At 63.0% G+C, this 16,760-nt stretch overlaps 1 protein-coding gene across 4 annotated transcripts; it reads right to left on the bottom strand.

The window, feature by feature from the left end:
- Positions 1-1,374: 1,374 nt before the first annotated feature.
- Positions 1,375-16,416, bottom strand: RAMP2 (receptor activity modifying protein 2). Of its 4 annotated transcripts, none has more exons than XM_073325560.1 (6): positions 16,019-16,416; positions 13,322-13,456; positions 10,368-10,502; positions 7,431-7,565; positions 5,222-5,324; positions 1,375-2,714 (listed from the first exon to the last, which is right to left on the bottom strand). In XM_073325560.1, the coding sequence occupies exons 1-6, from the start codon at positions 16,086-16,088 to the stop codon at positions 2,459-2,461; spliced, it is 834 nt and encodes a 277-aa protein (XP_073181661.1). In that variant the 5' UTR covers positions 16,089-16,416; the 3' UTR covers positions 1,375-2,458. The 4 variants fall into 4 exon arrangements, with proteins under 4 accessions (XP_073181661.1, XP_073181660.1, XP_073181659.1 ...); XM_073325559.1 differs by having other exon boundaries at positions 13,322-15,251; positions 16,019-16,104; XM_073325558.1 differs by lacking the exon at positions 16,019-16,416 and having other exon boundaries at positions 13,322-16,006.
- Positions 16,417-16,760: the final 344 nt, after the last annotated feature.

Raw genomic sequence — 16,760 nt, 5'->3', positions numbered from 1 at the left:
AGGGAGGCCTGGTGCCCACCCAGAGCCCTCGAGAGTGACTCCTGGTCAAGGGTTGCCCGAGCCCAGACACTAGGGGAGAGGGCTGGGAGCCTGGTGAGGCTGGGAGCATTAGGGAACAAAGCCAGGGAGTCAAGGCCACCCTACACACCGACCCTAGCCAGAACGAGCTACCTCCTGGCTCCACAAAGGGAGTGACGTGGGGCCCAACCCAGGAGGGAGCTGACTGTGGGCACACCCCACCTCACCGGGTGGATGCAGGCAGATAAGGGGCCCAGCTGGGGCAGGACCCCCGTGGGTGCTTCCCAGGCTCCGTGACATGCCTGCCTGGAGCCACCACCCCCACGTTCGAGGGCCCATGGCAAACTGGGGCCAGGCTGCGCACTGGAATGGGACTGACTCTCGGTCTGGATCTGAGCATGAAGGGCTGCTGCAGAGGGGCTCCCTCCTCGCCCTCCCCCCCCCCCGGCTTCGGGTGCCACCCAGACTGGCAGCAACCCGGGCGGACAGGAGGGGCCTGCTAAGCCACACGTCCCATGCTCTGCGTGGAGGAGGTATTGACATTTAAACCAGGGGCCTTTTCAGGGCGTAGGCCATCCAGTGACTAGACCAGGAAGAGCAGCAGGGCTGGCAGGAGAGAAGAGGCCGGGTCTGGGCTACCAGGCACGGATCCCCAGACGGGAGAGCCAGCTACAGAGCAGCCACCGGCAGGCTGGGCCTCCCCAGATACACACGCAGGCTCGCAGTCGCCAGGCGCACACAAGCACACACACAGTGATTGCCACAGATTTGCCAAACACAGATCTGCCCACAAGTAACCTGTGCAGCCCTCAGCCAGCACCGATTCTCTCCTCGCCCCAGTGCCCTGCTCCCTGCACTGCTCCAAGGGAACCTGGTCCCACCCTGACCCCGGAGTCTGCCTCGCTCCAGCCCTGATGGAAGGGGACCCTGTTCCCTAGCGCTTCCCAGTGCTGCTTGGTTTGAGGGACCCAGGCCAAGGCAATCAGGCAGTCCCCCTGCATGACGAGGTCATTGGCAGCTCACCGGGCAGGTCGCTGGACTCAGTGTCATTATCCAAAAGAGGGAACCGCGGGGTCTACATGTCACCCAGCAACGTGCCATGGGCCAAGAGGCCTGTAAGCCACCAACTGGTCCTGGAGGATCCTATGACAGGCCCCAAGTCCCTGCTCAGTACCACAAATTGAAGGGGAGACAGAATCAAGTTCCACCCAACTCCCAATGGGACTGTGGCGCAGTGCGCCAAGGGGGGCACTGCCCAGCTGGTATGGGGGGGAAGGGCTGGGGTTTATCTCTAATTCCCACATGTCTGCAGGAGCCAAGGCAAGAAACCGAACGGCCAAAGGACGCGCCCAGGGCTCAGGAAGGGAAGATCTTTAATCTCCAGCTGGTTAACCAGGGAGCCTGTTTGCAAAGGGGATCAGAAAAAGCCCGTAAAAGAGGCACGCAGCCTCCGGTGTCACATGGCGAGGGAGCCTGCCCCAGGCATCAGAGCCCCATAAACAGGGTGGGGAAACCCGCTGCTCTGGCACGACATCCTGTCCCGAAACACAAGGCTTTCTCAGCAATGCAAGGCGAGGGGCCCCCTTCATGCACCCATGACGCCAGCCCGAGCACAGCAACCTTTTCTTGCTGGCGGGGCCTAGAAGGCAAAGCGGCCGTGTGAGGAGAGGGGGTTTCTCCAGAGAATGTGGGCGCGTCCGGGTACATCTGACCCCTCTTCGCATGGAACTGCAGCCACTCTGTAAATCAGTCCACCCGGGGCTTCCCTCGCCAGCTGCTCAGTGCAGATCAGGGACCAACAGGAGGGCGTCCTCCCCAGGGCACTGGGGCAGCTGGGACTCAGCAGAGCCCTTGTCCTGGAAGGGGTTTGCACTTGTTAAGCTGTGGGGAGCTGCGAGTGGGACCCCAGCAGGGGGCTACGCAGGCGTGAGATCCAGAGCAGAGTCGCCCACGGGGCTCTCCCCTCCTGCCCCGCCGGCGTCGGCGATGTCTAGCAGGCCTGGGATTGGAAGCCCAGAGCTGTAACCGCATTTGAGCAGGCCCAGCGTGGTACAAACCCTGGGTGTTCAGCCAGAGATAGAGGATGCTCCAGGCGCTCGGAGGGGGCCGCTCTGGGCTGGCTCTCCGAATGTCTCCGAACTGTTGGGCCTGGCCTGGCAGTCGGGCCTGTAAGACGGGGCCTCTGCCAGCTCCTGCTTGTGGCCAGGTTGGAAGCGGCGGGAGCAGGGCAGTGGTTCCGGTGGCAGCCGGAAGCGAGTGCTGCAGGGGTAGGGGTGGAGCACTCGGGTCTCCCAACTCTCCGGCGCTGGAGCTCAGCCAGCAGGCAAAGGCCTGGCGCGGGCTCCCGGGGGACAAGGTCAGGTTGGGTCAGAAGTTCGAGCCCGGTCTGGTTCTCTAACACACTGGGGATGCCTCCAGCACCCTCCGAGCCCTGTGGTGCTCAGGACTGCATCTTGCCGTCCTTGCTCCTCCACACCACCAGCGTGACCAGGAAAGGGATGAGGCAGATGGGGGCGAGGATGAGGGCCAGCAGCACATCCTCCGGGGGGTCGAGGAACACGGGGTGCTCCTGGGTGCAGTTCAGGAAGTAGGTGCGGTGGCTCTGGACGATGCATTCCTCCGCGATGCTGTTGGGGTAGCCGTAATTCTGTTTTTCTGCGAAGGTCTCCAGGCAGTGGCGGAGGTCGCTGTATGGCCTGCGGGGGGAGAGGGGACAAGCTGGGGAGTTTCCTTCGGGACCGAGGCGTTATCTGGTGCCGCAAACTGGCTGTGGACCAGCAAGAACCGCAGCTGAGGAGCCGGGTCGGCTCACCGTGCCAGGACGGTCCCTTTCCGCCATGCTGGCTGCTTTGCCCTTCCGGAGCGGGATAAAGGGACCTCCCCCTGGAGGAGTCCTGCCCCCAGCTTACAACTGCCTCATTCCCAACTGCCCGCTACCCTTCACCTCACACAGCCGTGGGCACCCGGCAACATGGGCGGGACGCTGCTGCGTGCTCTGGCGGCTCTTTGCCGGTGCTCTGCGTGGGTGGAAATGGGGAACCCAGGTCCAGGCAGCAGGGACCTGGGCCCATCCATTCTCATGTGTGAGGCTCCCTGACTGGCCTGTTGGGTCGTACTGCGGGGGGCTGGCTGGGCAGGGTGGGTGCCTAATAATACTAGAGCCTGTCTCCTCTCGCCCACTGAGCTGCCTAAAGGAGGCAGCCTCATTAGCCCCCTTTTACAGATGGGGAAACGGAGGCACGTGAAGGGCTGTGCCTTGCCCAAGGTCATGCAGCGGAGCTGGGAGTTAACCCAGGACCCCTGAGTCCCGGTGTGGTTCCTTGCCCACTAGAACCCCACCCCAGCCCTGCTCACAAGCCACAGGGGATGCACAAAGCCAGGCACGCACCTTCAGGCTGTGCCATGGCAGCGTGCCGGGGGGCTGGAGAGGAGCTGGGGGGCAGCAGGAGGCAGGCAACATGCAAGTGCTGCATTCTTCAGCCATGCCCAGCTCCCCACAGGCCCCGCAGACACCAGGCCAGGCCGGAGCGAAGTAGCAGGTTGGCTGGGTTCCTCAGCAGGCCGGGCCGGGGGCCAGCAGGCCCCTGGGGAGCAGCTCAGAACTGACTGCTCGGGGCTCCACTGTGGCTGGCCCTGTTGGGAGGCAGGCTCAGCAGAAGCTCTGCCCGCCTTGGGAACTCGCTACAAGGATACCCACCCCGTGTTTCAGCTTTGCCTGCCAGGTGGAGTCCCCCTTCTTGCCATCCCAACCTCCCCTCCCCACCCCGCTCCCATCCTGACCCTCTCCATCCCCATCCCAACCCTCCTGGTCCCCATCCCACCCGCCTTCCTCACCCCTACTCTGTGGAGCAAGGTGCTCCACACGGCTCTGGAAATCAGTGTCCATGAACACACCCGGCTAGGCGAACTCACAGGTACAAGCGGCCAGCGGGTCACAGGTGCCAGGCAGGAGGCAGGGCAGCTGGCCCCAGCCTGGGGAAAGAGGCTCCAGCACCTTGGACCCTCAGGCTGCTCGGCTGGAGCTGCTGGGGATTTTGGGCTATTCAAACCAGCCGGGCCTGTTCCCCAAACACCTCATGCCCCTTTGGCACGTCCCGGTGGCTATACGGCTGGAGACTAACAGTTCCGCTCGGTTAGAGTCGGTGCATCGGAAATTGGGAACAAAACAAGCCTTTTCCTTTCATTCAGTGTTCCCTGCAGAAAACAATCCCCGTGCTCCGCCCAGCCCCAGATGGGTGTCAGGCTCAGTGGGGCCCCGGTACAGCCAGTAGGATGCACACCCCTGCTGTGACGATGTGGGACTGTTCTTAATGTTTCTTCTGAATAGTGTGGGGGTGCCTCAGTTTCCCCTATGCAGTTCTTAAGTCTCTAGGTGATGGGGTAAGGGTGTATGATCATTGCAGATCCCTAGAGGGCAGGTGTGTGCAGTGGTCTGGACACAGAGAATGGCCAACACCCTGTTTCCTGGCACCTGATGGCCTGGGCCCTTCCCCCCTGCAGGGTGAGAGCTAAAGGGTTGGAGAACAAAGGAATCAGGTGACCTCCTGGCCCGGGAAAGCAACAAAGCCCAGAGGAGGTGGGGCTGGAGGGAGTTTCAATTTGGGGCTGGCTGGGACATGGAGTGAAGGGCAGACATGGTTGTCTAGCTCACTGTCCCCCAAAGTGGACCCAGCTGAGGGGTCCCCTTCTCCGCACCTGCAAGGTCTGTTTTAGACCATGTTCCCATCGTCTAATAAACCTTCTGTTTTACTGGCTGGCTGAGAGCCACATCTGACTGCGGAGTTGGGGGGCAGGACCCTCTGGCTGCCCCAGGACCCCGCTTGAGCGGACTCACTGTGGGAAGCGCACGGAGGGGCAGAGGATGCTGAATGCTCCGAGGTCAGACGCAGGAAGGTGGAAGCTGTGTGAGCTGTGTGTCCTGTGGCTTCATGGGGAGCAGTTCCAGAGCATGGCCCGGGGACTCCGTGACACCTGCCACCCCCCATCGCATCACCCAGAGGCAACTGCCCTCTGCTGGGTTCCCAGCCTCCTGGGTCTGAGAGCCCTGTGTGCTTTGCCCCCCGCGCCTCTGCTGGGCTGGTCGTCGCTCTCTGCAGCTCACAGGCTGGTGCATGGTGGAAAGGGCTCTGCCGGGAGCCAATGAACAAACTCCACAGTGTGGCTTCATGCCTGGGGCTGATCAATCCCCCAGCCCCTGCAGTACCTGCTGATGACTCTCCATTCGCACAGCTGCGCCCTGGTTATGTTCATCATCCAGTGACTGAAATTGTCCCAGCACATGTAGGCTATCAGATTGTACTTTTCATCTGGAAAGAAGAAAACCAGAGCTCTTGGCAGCTTGCTCAGGCCTGGGAGCCAAGTGCTACCCGCTGGGTACAGGTCCACCCCTTGGGACAGGCAGCAACAAGGACAAAGCTGGCAAGGCTGGTCTCTGACTGATTCAAGCAGCTTCCCCCCAGCCCAAGCCTGGAGTCCCCTTCCCAGCTATCCCTCCCCATTGCTTGCACACCAACTCCCAGCAGGGGTGGCTCTAGGGGCCCCTCTGTGACGCTGGCAGGCCAGGTGCCAGCTCATGCCAAGTTCCCATGTCTCAACTGTCCACTGACAAATACACAGCAGGGCTCAGGCTGGCTCCCCTGTGTGTTCGTGGTGTTAAAGTAGGTAGCAGAGCTATAAGAATGGGTTTTGTGTTTATTGGATGCTCGTGAGCAGCTGCTGGCACTGATCTCACATACGTCTGTAAGGGAATAGCTGAGTGGCTGTATGGAGAGCCACTCTGACTGTGTAAATGCCCAGTCAGGAGAGAGACTTTCACTAGTGCAGAGTGCTGATGTGTAGCATGGGTGTTACATTCTGCCCAGTGACACCAGACACACTATTGTGGGATGTTGAGGAGGACAGATGACTTTGTGACTCTGCTCTTGCCCCGCCATGGAGATGAATTGTACAAGTGGATTCCTCCCATCAGCTGAGTTTGCAGCTCAGAGCACCGGGGAAGAGGGGAATAAAAGACCCTTACAAGAAGGAACTGGATTTCCATGCTGCTTGGACTCTGGGGGCAAGTTTTCTAGGCAGAACCACAGGCTTCCCCAGCTGTTTAGCCTGGATTAGTCCTAAAGGACATACAGAGTTTGCTTATTATAGAAGCTTCTATTACTTTTTGAAACATAAGCTTGTGCATGTGTGTTTACCTGCTTTAGCCTCGTGAATAACTCTCGTTTCCTTTCTCCTAGTTATAAGAACTACTTTATGTAGTTTCTTATCGGATTGGCTACAAGCGTCGTCCTTGGTGTGAGATCTGAGGTGGTAAGTGACCTGAATGTTGCTTGTGGCACCTTAGAGACTAACAAGTTTATTTGAGCATAAGCTTTTGTGAGCTACAGCTCACTTCCTCGGATGCATGCCGTGGAAAATACAGTGGGGAGATTTTATATTCACAGAGAACATTTTCCACGGCATGCATCCGATGAAGTGAGCTGTAGCTCACGAAAGCTCATACTCAAATAAATTGGTTAGTCTCTAAGGTGCCACAGGTTCTCCTTTTATTTTTGCAGATACAGACTAACACGGCTGCTACTCTGAAACCTGAATATTCCTGTGATTCTTGGTGCAAGGGATCATCTCTCATACAGCCAGGCTCCCCTGGGTGGCCAGACAAAGGGTATCCCAGGGACTGTGACTCCCCGTTAAGGCTGCGATGGTGCTGGAGAAATGCACACCGGATAGCAGGCTGGGGAGATCGAAGCATGGAGCTCAACCACTCCGGGGCTGGTGCCCCACTTCCGAACAGGCTGCCCCAAGGCTAGTGCTCGCAGTCCTGAGTCACTGCAGGCAGCTTGAGGCTCTCTATGCAGTCAGGGCTGAGGGTGGGCCACGGTGCAGGGCGACTGCAGTATGGCCCTTGCCCAGTGGCAAAGCCCCAGCCTGAGAGACTGGCAGGATGGCACCAGGCGGTGGGCTGGGGAGGGGGCCTGCAAGGGCTGGAGGGGTTCAGCAGCACCTGTGAGCCCCGGGGACCTGGCATTCTCAGGGCATGTTACTGTGCCCATCCTTGCTGTCTCCAGGTGCCACGTACAAGGCACCAATTTCCTCAGGAAGGGCCCTGCCCTTCTAGAGTCTCCTCCCTGGGAGCTCTCAGGCCTGCAGGGTGGGGCAGGACACACAAGCGCTGGAGACGACACGGGTCAGTGGTGCCCGGGTCTCCCCAGCCCCTGCCAGCCCTGACGGAGCCGGGAGACGCCCAGGGCGATGGGCCGGCTGCGCTGCCCATTCGTTGACAAAGGGAGACGGGTGCCGGGTGGAGACTTGCTAGCCAGCGGCAGGGGTGGGATCCCTGGAGTCCCGGCTTGGTCCTGGCACGGCAAGCTCTGTCCTCACTGCCCTGCCCGCGGCCGGGCGCTCCGGGCACTCACCCGCAGTCATGTTGAGGAGCAGGCTCTTGTCCGGCTGCTCAGGCTCGGTCGCCATCTGGTTCTGGAGCTCAGCCAGAGACTCGTTGTCTCCCGACATGGCGGTGCCTGCGGGATGGAGCTCGCTCCCGAGAGCAGCTGGAGGAGGGGGACACGTCAGTGAGACATGGCCCGCGGGTATGCTGCTGCCCGGCCCGGTGCCCTGCCCCGAACTGGGGCTCATGGGGGGCAGTGACATCCCTTGGCCGGTCCCTGGGGCGTGAGGGGGGGATTTTGATTCTAGAGGAGACGCCCGAGAAGGGGCAGCGCTGGGGTGGTTCGTGTGGGCTAGAGGCAGGCCTGAGCCCGTCACCCCCTGGCTCCAAGCCCTCCCACCCACGGCGTCTCCATCGCTCAGCCCAGCACACCTGGGGCCTGCGTCTCACTCGTGGCCAGGCCGGGCGGCGGGGCCAGAAGGAACAGCGTGAGGTCTCCCCAGGCCCTGTCAGAGCGCTGCCCTGAGCACCCGCCACGCGCCCGCAGCCCAAGCAGGCAGCTGCAGCAGGGGTGGGTGTGGGAGCAGAAAGGGGAAGCAAAGGGGGTGCAGGCTGGAGCCACCGGCAGGGCGGAGAAGCTCCAGCCCCACACGGCGCCTCCCGCCAGCGCCTCTCCTCTTTGCACATGGGTTAGCCCAGCTCCCCAGGCGGGGACCCCCCTGCCCCACTGCAGAGGGCTCAGTGGCCCTGCCCCTCTGCTCTCTGCCTGGGCTGCCAGCTCCCCACGCATTGCCCCATCAGTGCCTCCTCTGGGGCCAGCTGCCGTGGCGTTAGGCAGATGAGCCTCCCCCTTGGTCCGGGGTTGGGGAGTGGGGCGGGGCCTGGTGCAGCCCGTCTCACTGCCCCAGAAGTTCCACCCCCACCCCAGCTTGGACGATTTATAGACGGCCCCAGTGACCAGTTTGGTAGCCGGCTTCCATAGGGCTGGCTGTGGCTGGGGGTCTCTGAGTCCCTGTGGCGTTGCGGGAGGGGGCTTCACTGAGGGTGCTAAGGGTCTGGGACCCCGAACAGGAGACTTCACTCTGTAGGCCGACCTGCTCGGCTCCTCCTTGGGCCCCCCTCAATCTCCCAACTGCTCCCCCTCCCTCAGCCGTTCTCGACTGGGACAGGGACTGTGGGGCTGGGTCCATGTCCTTGGGCAGGGCAATAAATACCGTGACTCAGAGGGGCTCTGCGAGCCTGTGAAACCAGGTGCTGATGACACCCACACCCCTTGGGGCCAGACTGGGAACGTGGTGACCCCCACAGAGAACCTGGAGTCACCCCAGCTCGTCCCCAGGGCAAGGTGAGAGTCTGACCAGGGGTTCACAGACAGCAAAAGGAGGGGCTCTGGTCTGTGGCATGGCAGGACTGGGGACTGGTCCAGGGCTCAGTGGGGCTGGGCGATGGCTCAGTGGGGCTGAAGGTTGGTCTGGGATTTGCTGGGGCGGGGCGGGCTGTTCTGTGGCACAATGGGGCTGGTCCAGGGCTCAGTGGGGCTGGTCCATGGCACAGCAGGGCTGGGGGCTGGGCTGTGGGGCTGGTCTGGGGCTCAACAGGGCTGGGGGCTGATCCATGGTTCAGCGGGGTTGGGGGCTGCTCTGTGGCTCAGTGGGGCTGGGGGCTAGTCAGGGCTCAGTGGGGCTGGGAGCTGGCCCCTTGCTGTCTTTCCATCTGTTCCTGGATTTGCAGGATCTCACAGCAATCGGCTCTTCTTGCTCCCGTCAGCATGTCCCTGTAGGAGCAAATCCAACCCAGGGACAGCTCTGGGCTCCTGGGGCGAGGCAGCCAGCCCGTGAGAGGCAGGGGCCCTGTGAGGATGTGACTCAGCAGGGAGGGGGGAGCGTTGACCTGGGAATGTGCCCTGGGGAGGGGAGACCTGAGAGCCTGTCACCTGAGCCAGGAGGGGGACGGGGAGGTGACACCTCTGCCCAGGAATGTGAACAGAGGCTGCAGCAGGGAACCTGCTGGGAGGGTTTAGTTTCAGTTTGGGGCTGGGTGGAGGAACACAGGGAACCCCAGGGCTGGGGTCTAAGCTCCCTGCTCCCCCAGAAGGACTTGACTGAGGGGTCCTGGGGGTACCCACAAGCTCTGTTTTGGACTGTGTTCCTGTGGTGCAATAAACCTTCTGTTTTACTGGCTGGCTGAGAGTCTCAGTGGATCCCTGGAAGAGGGGGGCAGGGCCTGGACTCCCCCACACTCCGTGACAACTGCTCAGGTGACAGGCTCTCAGGTCTCCCCTCCCCAGGGCACATTCCCAGGTCAACACTCCCCCCTCCCTGCTGCGTCACATCCTCACAGGCCCTAACGGACATGTCTCCAGCACCTCTCAGGCCAGGCCACGGGCAGCCGTTTCATGCAGTCCTGGGGCCTTTCCAGCTTTCACTGGGAATTCTCTGCCAGTCTGAGCTTCGTTAAGGTCCGTAAAGGTTTGTGCCGCTAATTAGCAGGGAAGAACCAAAGGCCTTGAGGCTGGGGAGGGGGCCTACAAGGGCTGGAGGGGATCAGCAGCGCCTGTGAGCCCCGGGGACCTGGCATTCTCAGGGCATGTTACTGTGCCCATCCTTGCTGTCTCCAGGTGCCACGTACAAGGCACCAATTTCCTCAGGAAGGGCCCTGCCCTTCTAGAGTCTCCTCCCTGGGAGCTCTCAGGCCTGCAGGGTGGGGCAGGACACACAAGCCATGGAGACGACACGGGTCAGTGGTGCCCGGGTCTCCCCAGCCCCTGCCAGCCCTGACGGACCTGGGAGACGCCCGGGGCGATGGCCCGGCTGCGCTGCCCATTCGTTGACAAAGGGAGACGGGTGCCGGGTGGAGACTTGCTAGCCAGCGGCAGGGGCGGGATCCCTGGAGTCCCGGCTTGGTCCTGGCACGGCAAGCTGTGACCTCACTGCCCTGCCCGCGGCCGGGCGCTCCGGGCACTCACCCGCAGTCATGTTGAGGAGCAGGCTCTTGTCCGGCTGCTCAGGCTCGGTCGCCGTCTGGTTCTGGAGCTCAGCCAGAGACTCGTTGTCTCCCGACATGGCGGTGCCTGCGGGACGGAGCTCGCTCCCGAGAGCCGCTGGAGGAGGGGGACACGTCAGTGAGACACGGCCCGCGGGTATGCTGCTGCCCGGCCCGGTGCCCTGCCCCGAACTGGGGCTCATGTGGGGCAGTGACATCCCTTGGCCGGTCCCTGGGGCGCGAGGGGGGGATTTTGATTCTAGAGGAGACGCCCGAGAAGGGGCAGCGCTGGGGTGGTTCGTGTGGGCTAGAGGCAGGCCTGAGCCCGTCACCCCCTGGCTCCAAGCCCTCCCACCCACGGCGTCTCCATCGCTCAGCCCAGCACACCTGGGGCCTGCGTCTCACTCGTGGCCAGGCCGGGCGGCGGGGCCAGAAGGAACAGCGTGAGGTCTCCCCAGGCCCTGTCAGAGCGCTGCCCTGAGCACCCGCCACGCGCCCGCAGCCCAAGCAGGCAGCTGCAGCAGGGGTGGGTGTGGGAGCAGAAAGGGGAAGCAAAGGGGGTGCAGGCTGGAGCCACCGGCAGGGCGGAGAAGCTCCAGCCCCACACGGCGCCTCCCGCCAGTGCCTCTCCTCTTTGCACATGGGTTAGCCCAGCTCCCCAGGCGGGGACCCCCCTGCCCCACTGCAGAGGGCTCAGTGGCCCTGCCCCTCTGCTCTCTGCCCGGGCTGCCAGCTCCCCACGCATTGCCCCATCAGTGCCTCCTCTGGGGCCAGCTGCCGTGGCGTTAGGCAGATGAGCCTCCCCCTTGGTCCAGGGTTGGGGAGTGGGGCGGGGCCTGGTGCAGCCCGTCTCACTGCCCCAGAAGTTCCACCCCCACCCCAGCTTGGACGATTTATAGACGGCCCCAGTGACCAGTTTGGTAGCCGGCTTCCATAGGGCTGGCTGTGGCTGGGGGTCTCTGAGTCCCTGTGGCGTTGCGGGAGGGGGCTTCACTGAGGGTGCTAAGGGTCTGGGACCCCGAACAGGAGACTTCACTCTGTAGGCCGACCTGCTCGGCTCCTCCTTGGGCCCCCCTCAATTTCCCAACTGCTCCCCCTCCCTCAGCCGTTCTCGACTGGGACAGGGACTGTGGGGCTGGGTCCATGTCCTTGGGCAGGGCAATAAATACCGTGACTCAGAGGGGCTCTGCGAGCCTGTGGCACCCGGTGCTGATGACACCCACACCCCTTGGGGCCAGACTGGGAACGTGGTGACCCCCACAGAGAACCTGGAGTCACCCCAGCTCGTCCCCAGGGCAAGGTGAGAGTCTGACCAGGGGTTCACAGACAGCAAAAGGAGGGCCTCTGGTTTGTGGCATGGCAGGGCTGGGGACTGGTCCAGGGCTCAGTGGGGATGGGCGATGGCTCAGTGGGGCTGAAGGTTGGTCTGGGATTTGCTGGGGCGGGGCGGGCTGTTCTGTGGCACAATGGGGCTGGTCCAGGGCTCAGTGGGGCTGGTCCATGGCACAGCAGGGCTGGGGGCTGGGCTGTGGGGCTGGTCTGGGGCTCAACAGGGCTGGGGGCTGATCCATGGTTCAGCGGGGTTGGGGGCTGCTCTGTGGCTCAGTGGGGCTGGGGGCTAGTCAGGGCTCAGTGGGGCTGGGAGCTGGCCCCTTGCTGTCTTTCCATCTGTTCCTGGATTTGCAGGATCTCACAGCAATCGGCTCTTCTTGCTCCCGTCAGCATGTCCCTGTAGGAGCAAATCCAACCCAGGGACAGCTCTGGGCTCCTGGGGCGAGGCAGCCAGCCCGTGAGAGGCAGGGGCCCTGTGAGGATGTGACTCAGCAGGGAAGGGGGAGTGTTGACCTGGGAATGTGCCCTGGGGAGGGGAGACCTGAGAGCCTGTCACCTGAGCCAGGAGGGGGACGGGGAGGTGACACCTCTGCCGGGGAATGTGGACAGAGACTGCAGCAGGGAACCTGCTGGGAGGGTTTAGTTTCAGTTTGGGGCTGGGTGGAGAAACACAGGGAACCCCAGGGCTGGGGTCTAAGCTCCCTGCTCCCCCAGAAGGACTTGACTGAGGGGTCCTGCTTGTACCCACAAGCTCTGTTGTGGACTGTGTTCCTGTGGTGCAATAAACCTTCTGTTTTACTGGCTGGCTGAGAGTCTCAGTGGATCCCTGGAAGAGGGGGGCAGGGCCTGGACTCCCCCACACTCCGTGACAACTGCTCAGGTGACAGGCTCTCAGGTCTCCCATCCCCAGGGCACATTCCCAGGTCAACACTCCCCCCTCCCTGCTGAGTCACATCCTCACAGGCCCTAACGGACATGTCTCCAGCACCTCTCAGGCCAGGCCACGGGCAGCCGTTTCACGCAGCCCCTTTGGCTCGTCCGTCCTGGGGCCTTTCCAGCTTTCACTGGGAATTCTCTGCCAGTCTGAGCTTCGTTAAGGTCCGTAAAGGTTTGTGCCGCTAATTAGCAGGGAAGAACCAAAGGCCTTGAGGCTGGGGAGGGGGCCTACAAGGGCTGGAGGGGATCAGCAGCGCCTGTGAGCCCCGGGGACCTGGCATTCTCAGGGCATGTTACTGTGCCCATCCTTGCTGTCTCCAGGTGCCACGTACAAGGCACCAATTTCCTCAGGAAGGGCCCTGCCCTTCTAGAGTCTCCTCCCTGGGAGCTCTCAGGCCTGCAGGGTGGGGCAGGACACACAAGCGCTGGAGACGACACGGGTCAGTGGTGCCCGGGTCTCCCCAGCCCCTGCCAGCCCTGACGGAGCCGGGAGACGCCCAGGGCGATGGGCCGGCTGCGCTGCCCATTCGTTGACAAAGGGAGACGGGTGCCGGGTGGAGACTTGCTAGCCAGCGGCAGGGGCGGGATCCCTGGAGTCCCGGCTTGGTCCTGGCACGGCAAGCTGTGTCCTCACTGCCCTGCCCGCGGCCGGGCGCTCCGGGCACTCACCCGCAGTCATGTTGAGGAGCAGGCTCTTGTCCGGCTGCTCAGGCTCGGTCGCCGTCTGGTTCTGGAGCTCAGCCAGAGACTCGTTGTCTCCCGACATGGCGGTGCCTGCGGGATGGAGCTCGCTCCCGAGAGCAGCTGGAGGAGGGGGACACGTCAGTGAGACACGGCCCGCGGGTATGCTGCTGCCCGGCCCGGTGCCCTGCCCCGAACTGGGGCTCATGGGGGGCAGTAACATCCCTTGGCCGGTCCCTGGGGCGCGAGGGGGGGGATTTTGATTCTAGAGGAGACGCCCGAGAAGGGGCAGCGCTGGGATGGTTCGTGTGGGCTAGAGGCAGGCCTGAGCCCGTCACCCCCTGGCTCCAAGCCCTCCCACCCACGGCGTCTCCATCGCTCAGCCCAGCACACCCGGGGCCTGCGTCTCACTCGTGGCCAGGCGGGGCCAGAAGGAACAGCGTGAGGTCTCCCCAGGCCCTGTCAGAGCGCTGCCCTGAGCACCCGCCACGCGCCCGCAGCCCAAGCAGGCAGCTGCAGCATGGGTGGGCGTGGGAGCAGAAAGGGGAAGCAAAGGGGGTGCAGGCTGGAGCCACCGGCAGGGCGGAGAAGCTCCAGCCCCACACGGCACCTCCCGCCAGCGCCTCTCCTCTTTGCACATGGGTTAGCCCAGCTCCCCAGGCGGGGACCGCCCTGCCCCTCTGCTCTCTGCCCGGGCTGCCAGCTCCCCACGCATTGCCCCATCAGTGCCTCCTCTGGGGCCAGCTGCCGTGGCGTTAGGCAGATGAGCCTCCCCCTTGGTCCGGGGTTGGGAAGTGGGGCGGGGCCTGGTGCAGCCCGTCTCACTGCCCCAGAAGTTCCACCCCCACCCCAGCTTGGACGATTTATAGACGGCCCCAGTGACCAGTTTGGTAGCCGGCTTCCATAGGGCTGGCTGTGGCTGGGGGTCTCTGAGTCCCTGTGGCGTTGCGGGAGGGGGCTTCACTGAGGGTGCTAAGGGTCTGGGACCCCGAACAGGAGACTTCACTCTGTAGGCCGACCTGCTCGGCTCCTCCTTGGGCCCCCCTCAATTTCCCAACTGCTCCCCCTCCCTCACCCATTCTCGACTGGGACAGGGACTGTGGGGCTGGGTCCATGTCCTTGGGCAGGGCAATAAATACCGTGACTCAGAGGGGCTCTGGGAGCCTGTGAAACCAGGTGCTGATGACACCCACACCCCTTGGGGCCAGACTGGGAACGTGGTGACCCCCACAGAGAACCTGGAGTCACCCCAGCTCGTCCCCAGGGCAAGATGAGAGTCTGGCCAGGGGTTTACAGACAGCAAAAGGAGGGGCTCTGGTCTGTGGCATGGCAGGACTGGGGACTGGCCCGGGGCTCAGTGGAGCTGGGTGATGGCTCAGTGGGGCTGGAGGTTGGTCTGGGATTTGCTGGGGTTGTGGGGGCTGTTCTGTGGCACAATGAGGCTGGCCATGGCACAGCAGGGCTGGAGGCTGGGCTGTGGGGCTGGTCTGGGGTTCAGGGGGGTTGGGGGGCTGGTCCATGGTTCAGCGGGGCTAGGGGCTGCTCTGTGGCTCAGTGGGGCTGGGGGCTAGTCCAGGGCTCAGTGGGGTGGGGGGCTGGTCCGTGGGGCTGTCCCCTTTCTGTCTTTCCATCTGTTCCTGCATTTGCAGGATCTCACAGCAATCGGCTCTTCTTGCTCCCGTCTGCATGTCCGTGTAGGAGCAAATCCAACCCAGCGACAACTCTGGGCTCCTGGGGCGAGGCAGCCAGCCCGTGAGAGGCAGGGGCCCAAACGGACGTGTCCAGCACCTCTCAGGCCAGGCCACGGGCAGCCATTTCACGCAGCCCCTTTGGCTCGTCCGTCCTGGGGCCTTTCCAGCTTTGACTGGGAATTCTCTGCCAGTCTGAGCTTCGTTAAGGTCCGTGAAGGTTTGTGCCGCTAATTAGCAGGGAAGAACCAAAGGTCTTGAGCCAAGAGATCCGTCTGGCGGCGACGCAACGCTCGCCAGGTGCCAATGGCAGTGCTGACAAGACCCATGGGCGCGGAATAGCGAGGGGCGCCCCAGCAGGTCCCAGGGAGCCGCGTCTCCTTGAGACATGTCCCTGCCCCTCCAGGCAGGAGCAGGGTCCTGGGCACAGTCACATGCATTATACTAGTGTTGCACAAAACCCAGCTACCAATCCCCCTGCCCCTCCGCGACCCCAACCTCCGTCCCATGCACAGCGATATTGAACCACAGAAAGGGCAGGGACCTGCCCGAGGATGCAAGGTCCGGGCCCAGACCTGGGAATGGAGCCCAGGAGCCCAGGCTCCCAGCAGGGGAGGGAGGGTCCCAAAAGCCTTATCCTCCACACAGGGATTACCCATGCCACTCAGATCCCTGAGGTGAGGGCTGCGGACAGCTCCCTTCAAGCCCCCCTTTCACACAGTCCAGGGCAGAGGGGTAACTCTGAGCCCAATAGCCAGTTCCTTTCCCGGGACCTCTTGTGCATTACGGAGCTAGACCTTGGGGCTGGGTTACTGCTAGCTATGAGCCCCTCTGGAGCCCCCCTCACACACAGAGTACCCTGGAGCTCCAGAGGGGTCTGGCTTGCGGAAGCTGGAGCCAGGTCTTGCTTTGCCAAGTGGCCCAAAGCTTCAAACTCCCCAGCTCCACCCCCAGACTCCTGGAGCTGGAGCGAACCCAGCCTGCCTCCAGCACTTACCCCAGAGCAGCAGCAGCAGCAGGAGCCCAGGGCAGAGTCTGCCAGAGCCGGCCTCTCTGCAAAGTGCCATCCTGCAAAGCCTGCCTGCTAACGGCCAGGACGACTATTTCAACGGAAATAACAGGAAGCAAACTCCTTTCCTCTGACAGGGCTGGTAGTGACTACAGAAGACGTGTGAAAAATGAGATTACTCAGTGCTGCCTTAAACCAGACCTCCCCACGGGACGCCCGTCAGGACCGCCCGCCTGCCGGGCCCAGCTCTGCTAGGTGTGTGCACCACCAGCCGGGCATCGCTCCTTGGGGGCACCGAGCCTTTGCCAGCCCCCAGCGGCTCCCCGTGTCGCCCCTGGCAGCTGGGGCCGGTGGGAGAGGCTCCGCTCCCTCCACCGACCGCACAGCAGCGTTTACGAGGCCCACTGTTTGTTTACTTGTATATTTCCCTTTAATCCCGTCTGGGCTGGGTTGTGAAATCCATTGGCTCCAGGGAGCGGACACGGAACGTGTACTAGCCCAGGACGGGCTGTGGGACTCGCGGGGCTGCGGGTACGGCATGGCTAACGTGCCCAGTCCTTCCAAACACCACCTGCCCACGCCCCATCAGCCTGGGGAAGAGCCAGTCCCCCCACCACCCCGTGGAAAGGAGCGAGATGGGGCACCACTGCGACACCTGCCCAGGGTGCCAGGAGGCCTCACAGCGCCACCAGGACCTCCCAGGGAAGTTACCAAAGTGGGGGTGGGGTGC

The sequence above is a fragment of the Lepidochelys kempii genome, chromosome 27, assembly GCF_965140285.1.
Source record: "Lepidochelys kempii isolate rLepKem1 chromosome 27, rLepKem1.hap1, whole genome shotgun sequence".
Classification (NCBI taxonomy): domain Eukaryota; kingdom Metazoa; phylum Chordata; order Testudines; family Cheloniidae; genus Lepidochelys; species Lepidochelys kempii.
This window is presented reverse-complemented; position numbering and strand designations above follow the sequence as displayed.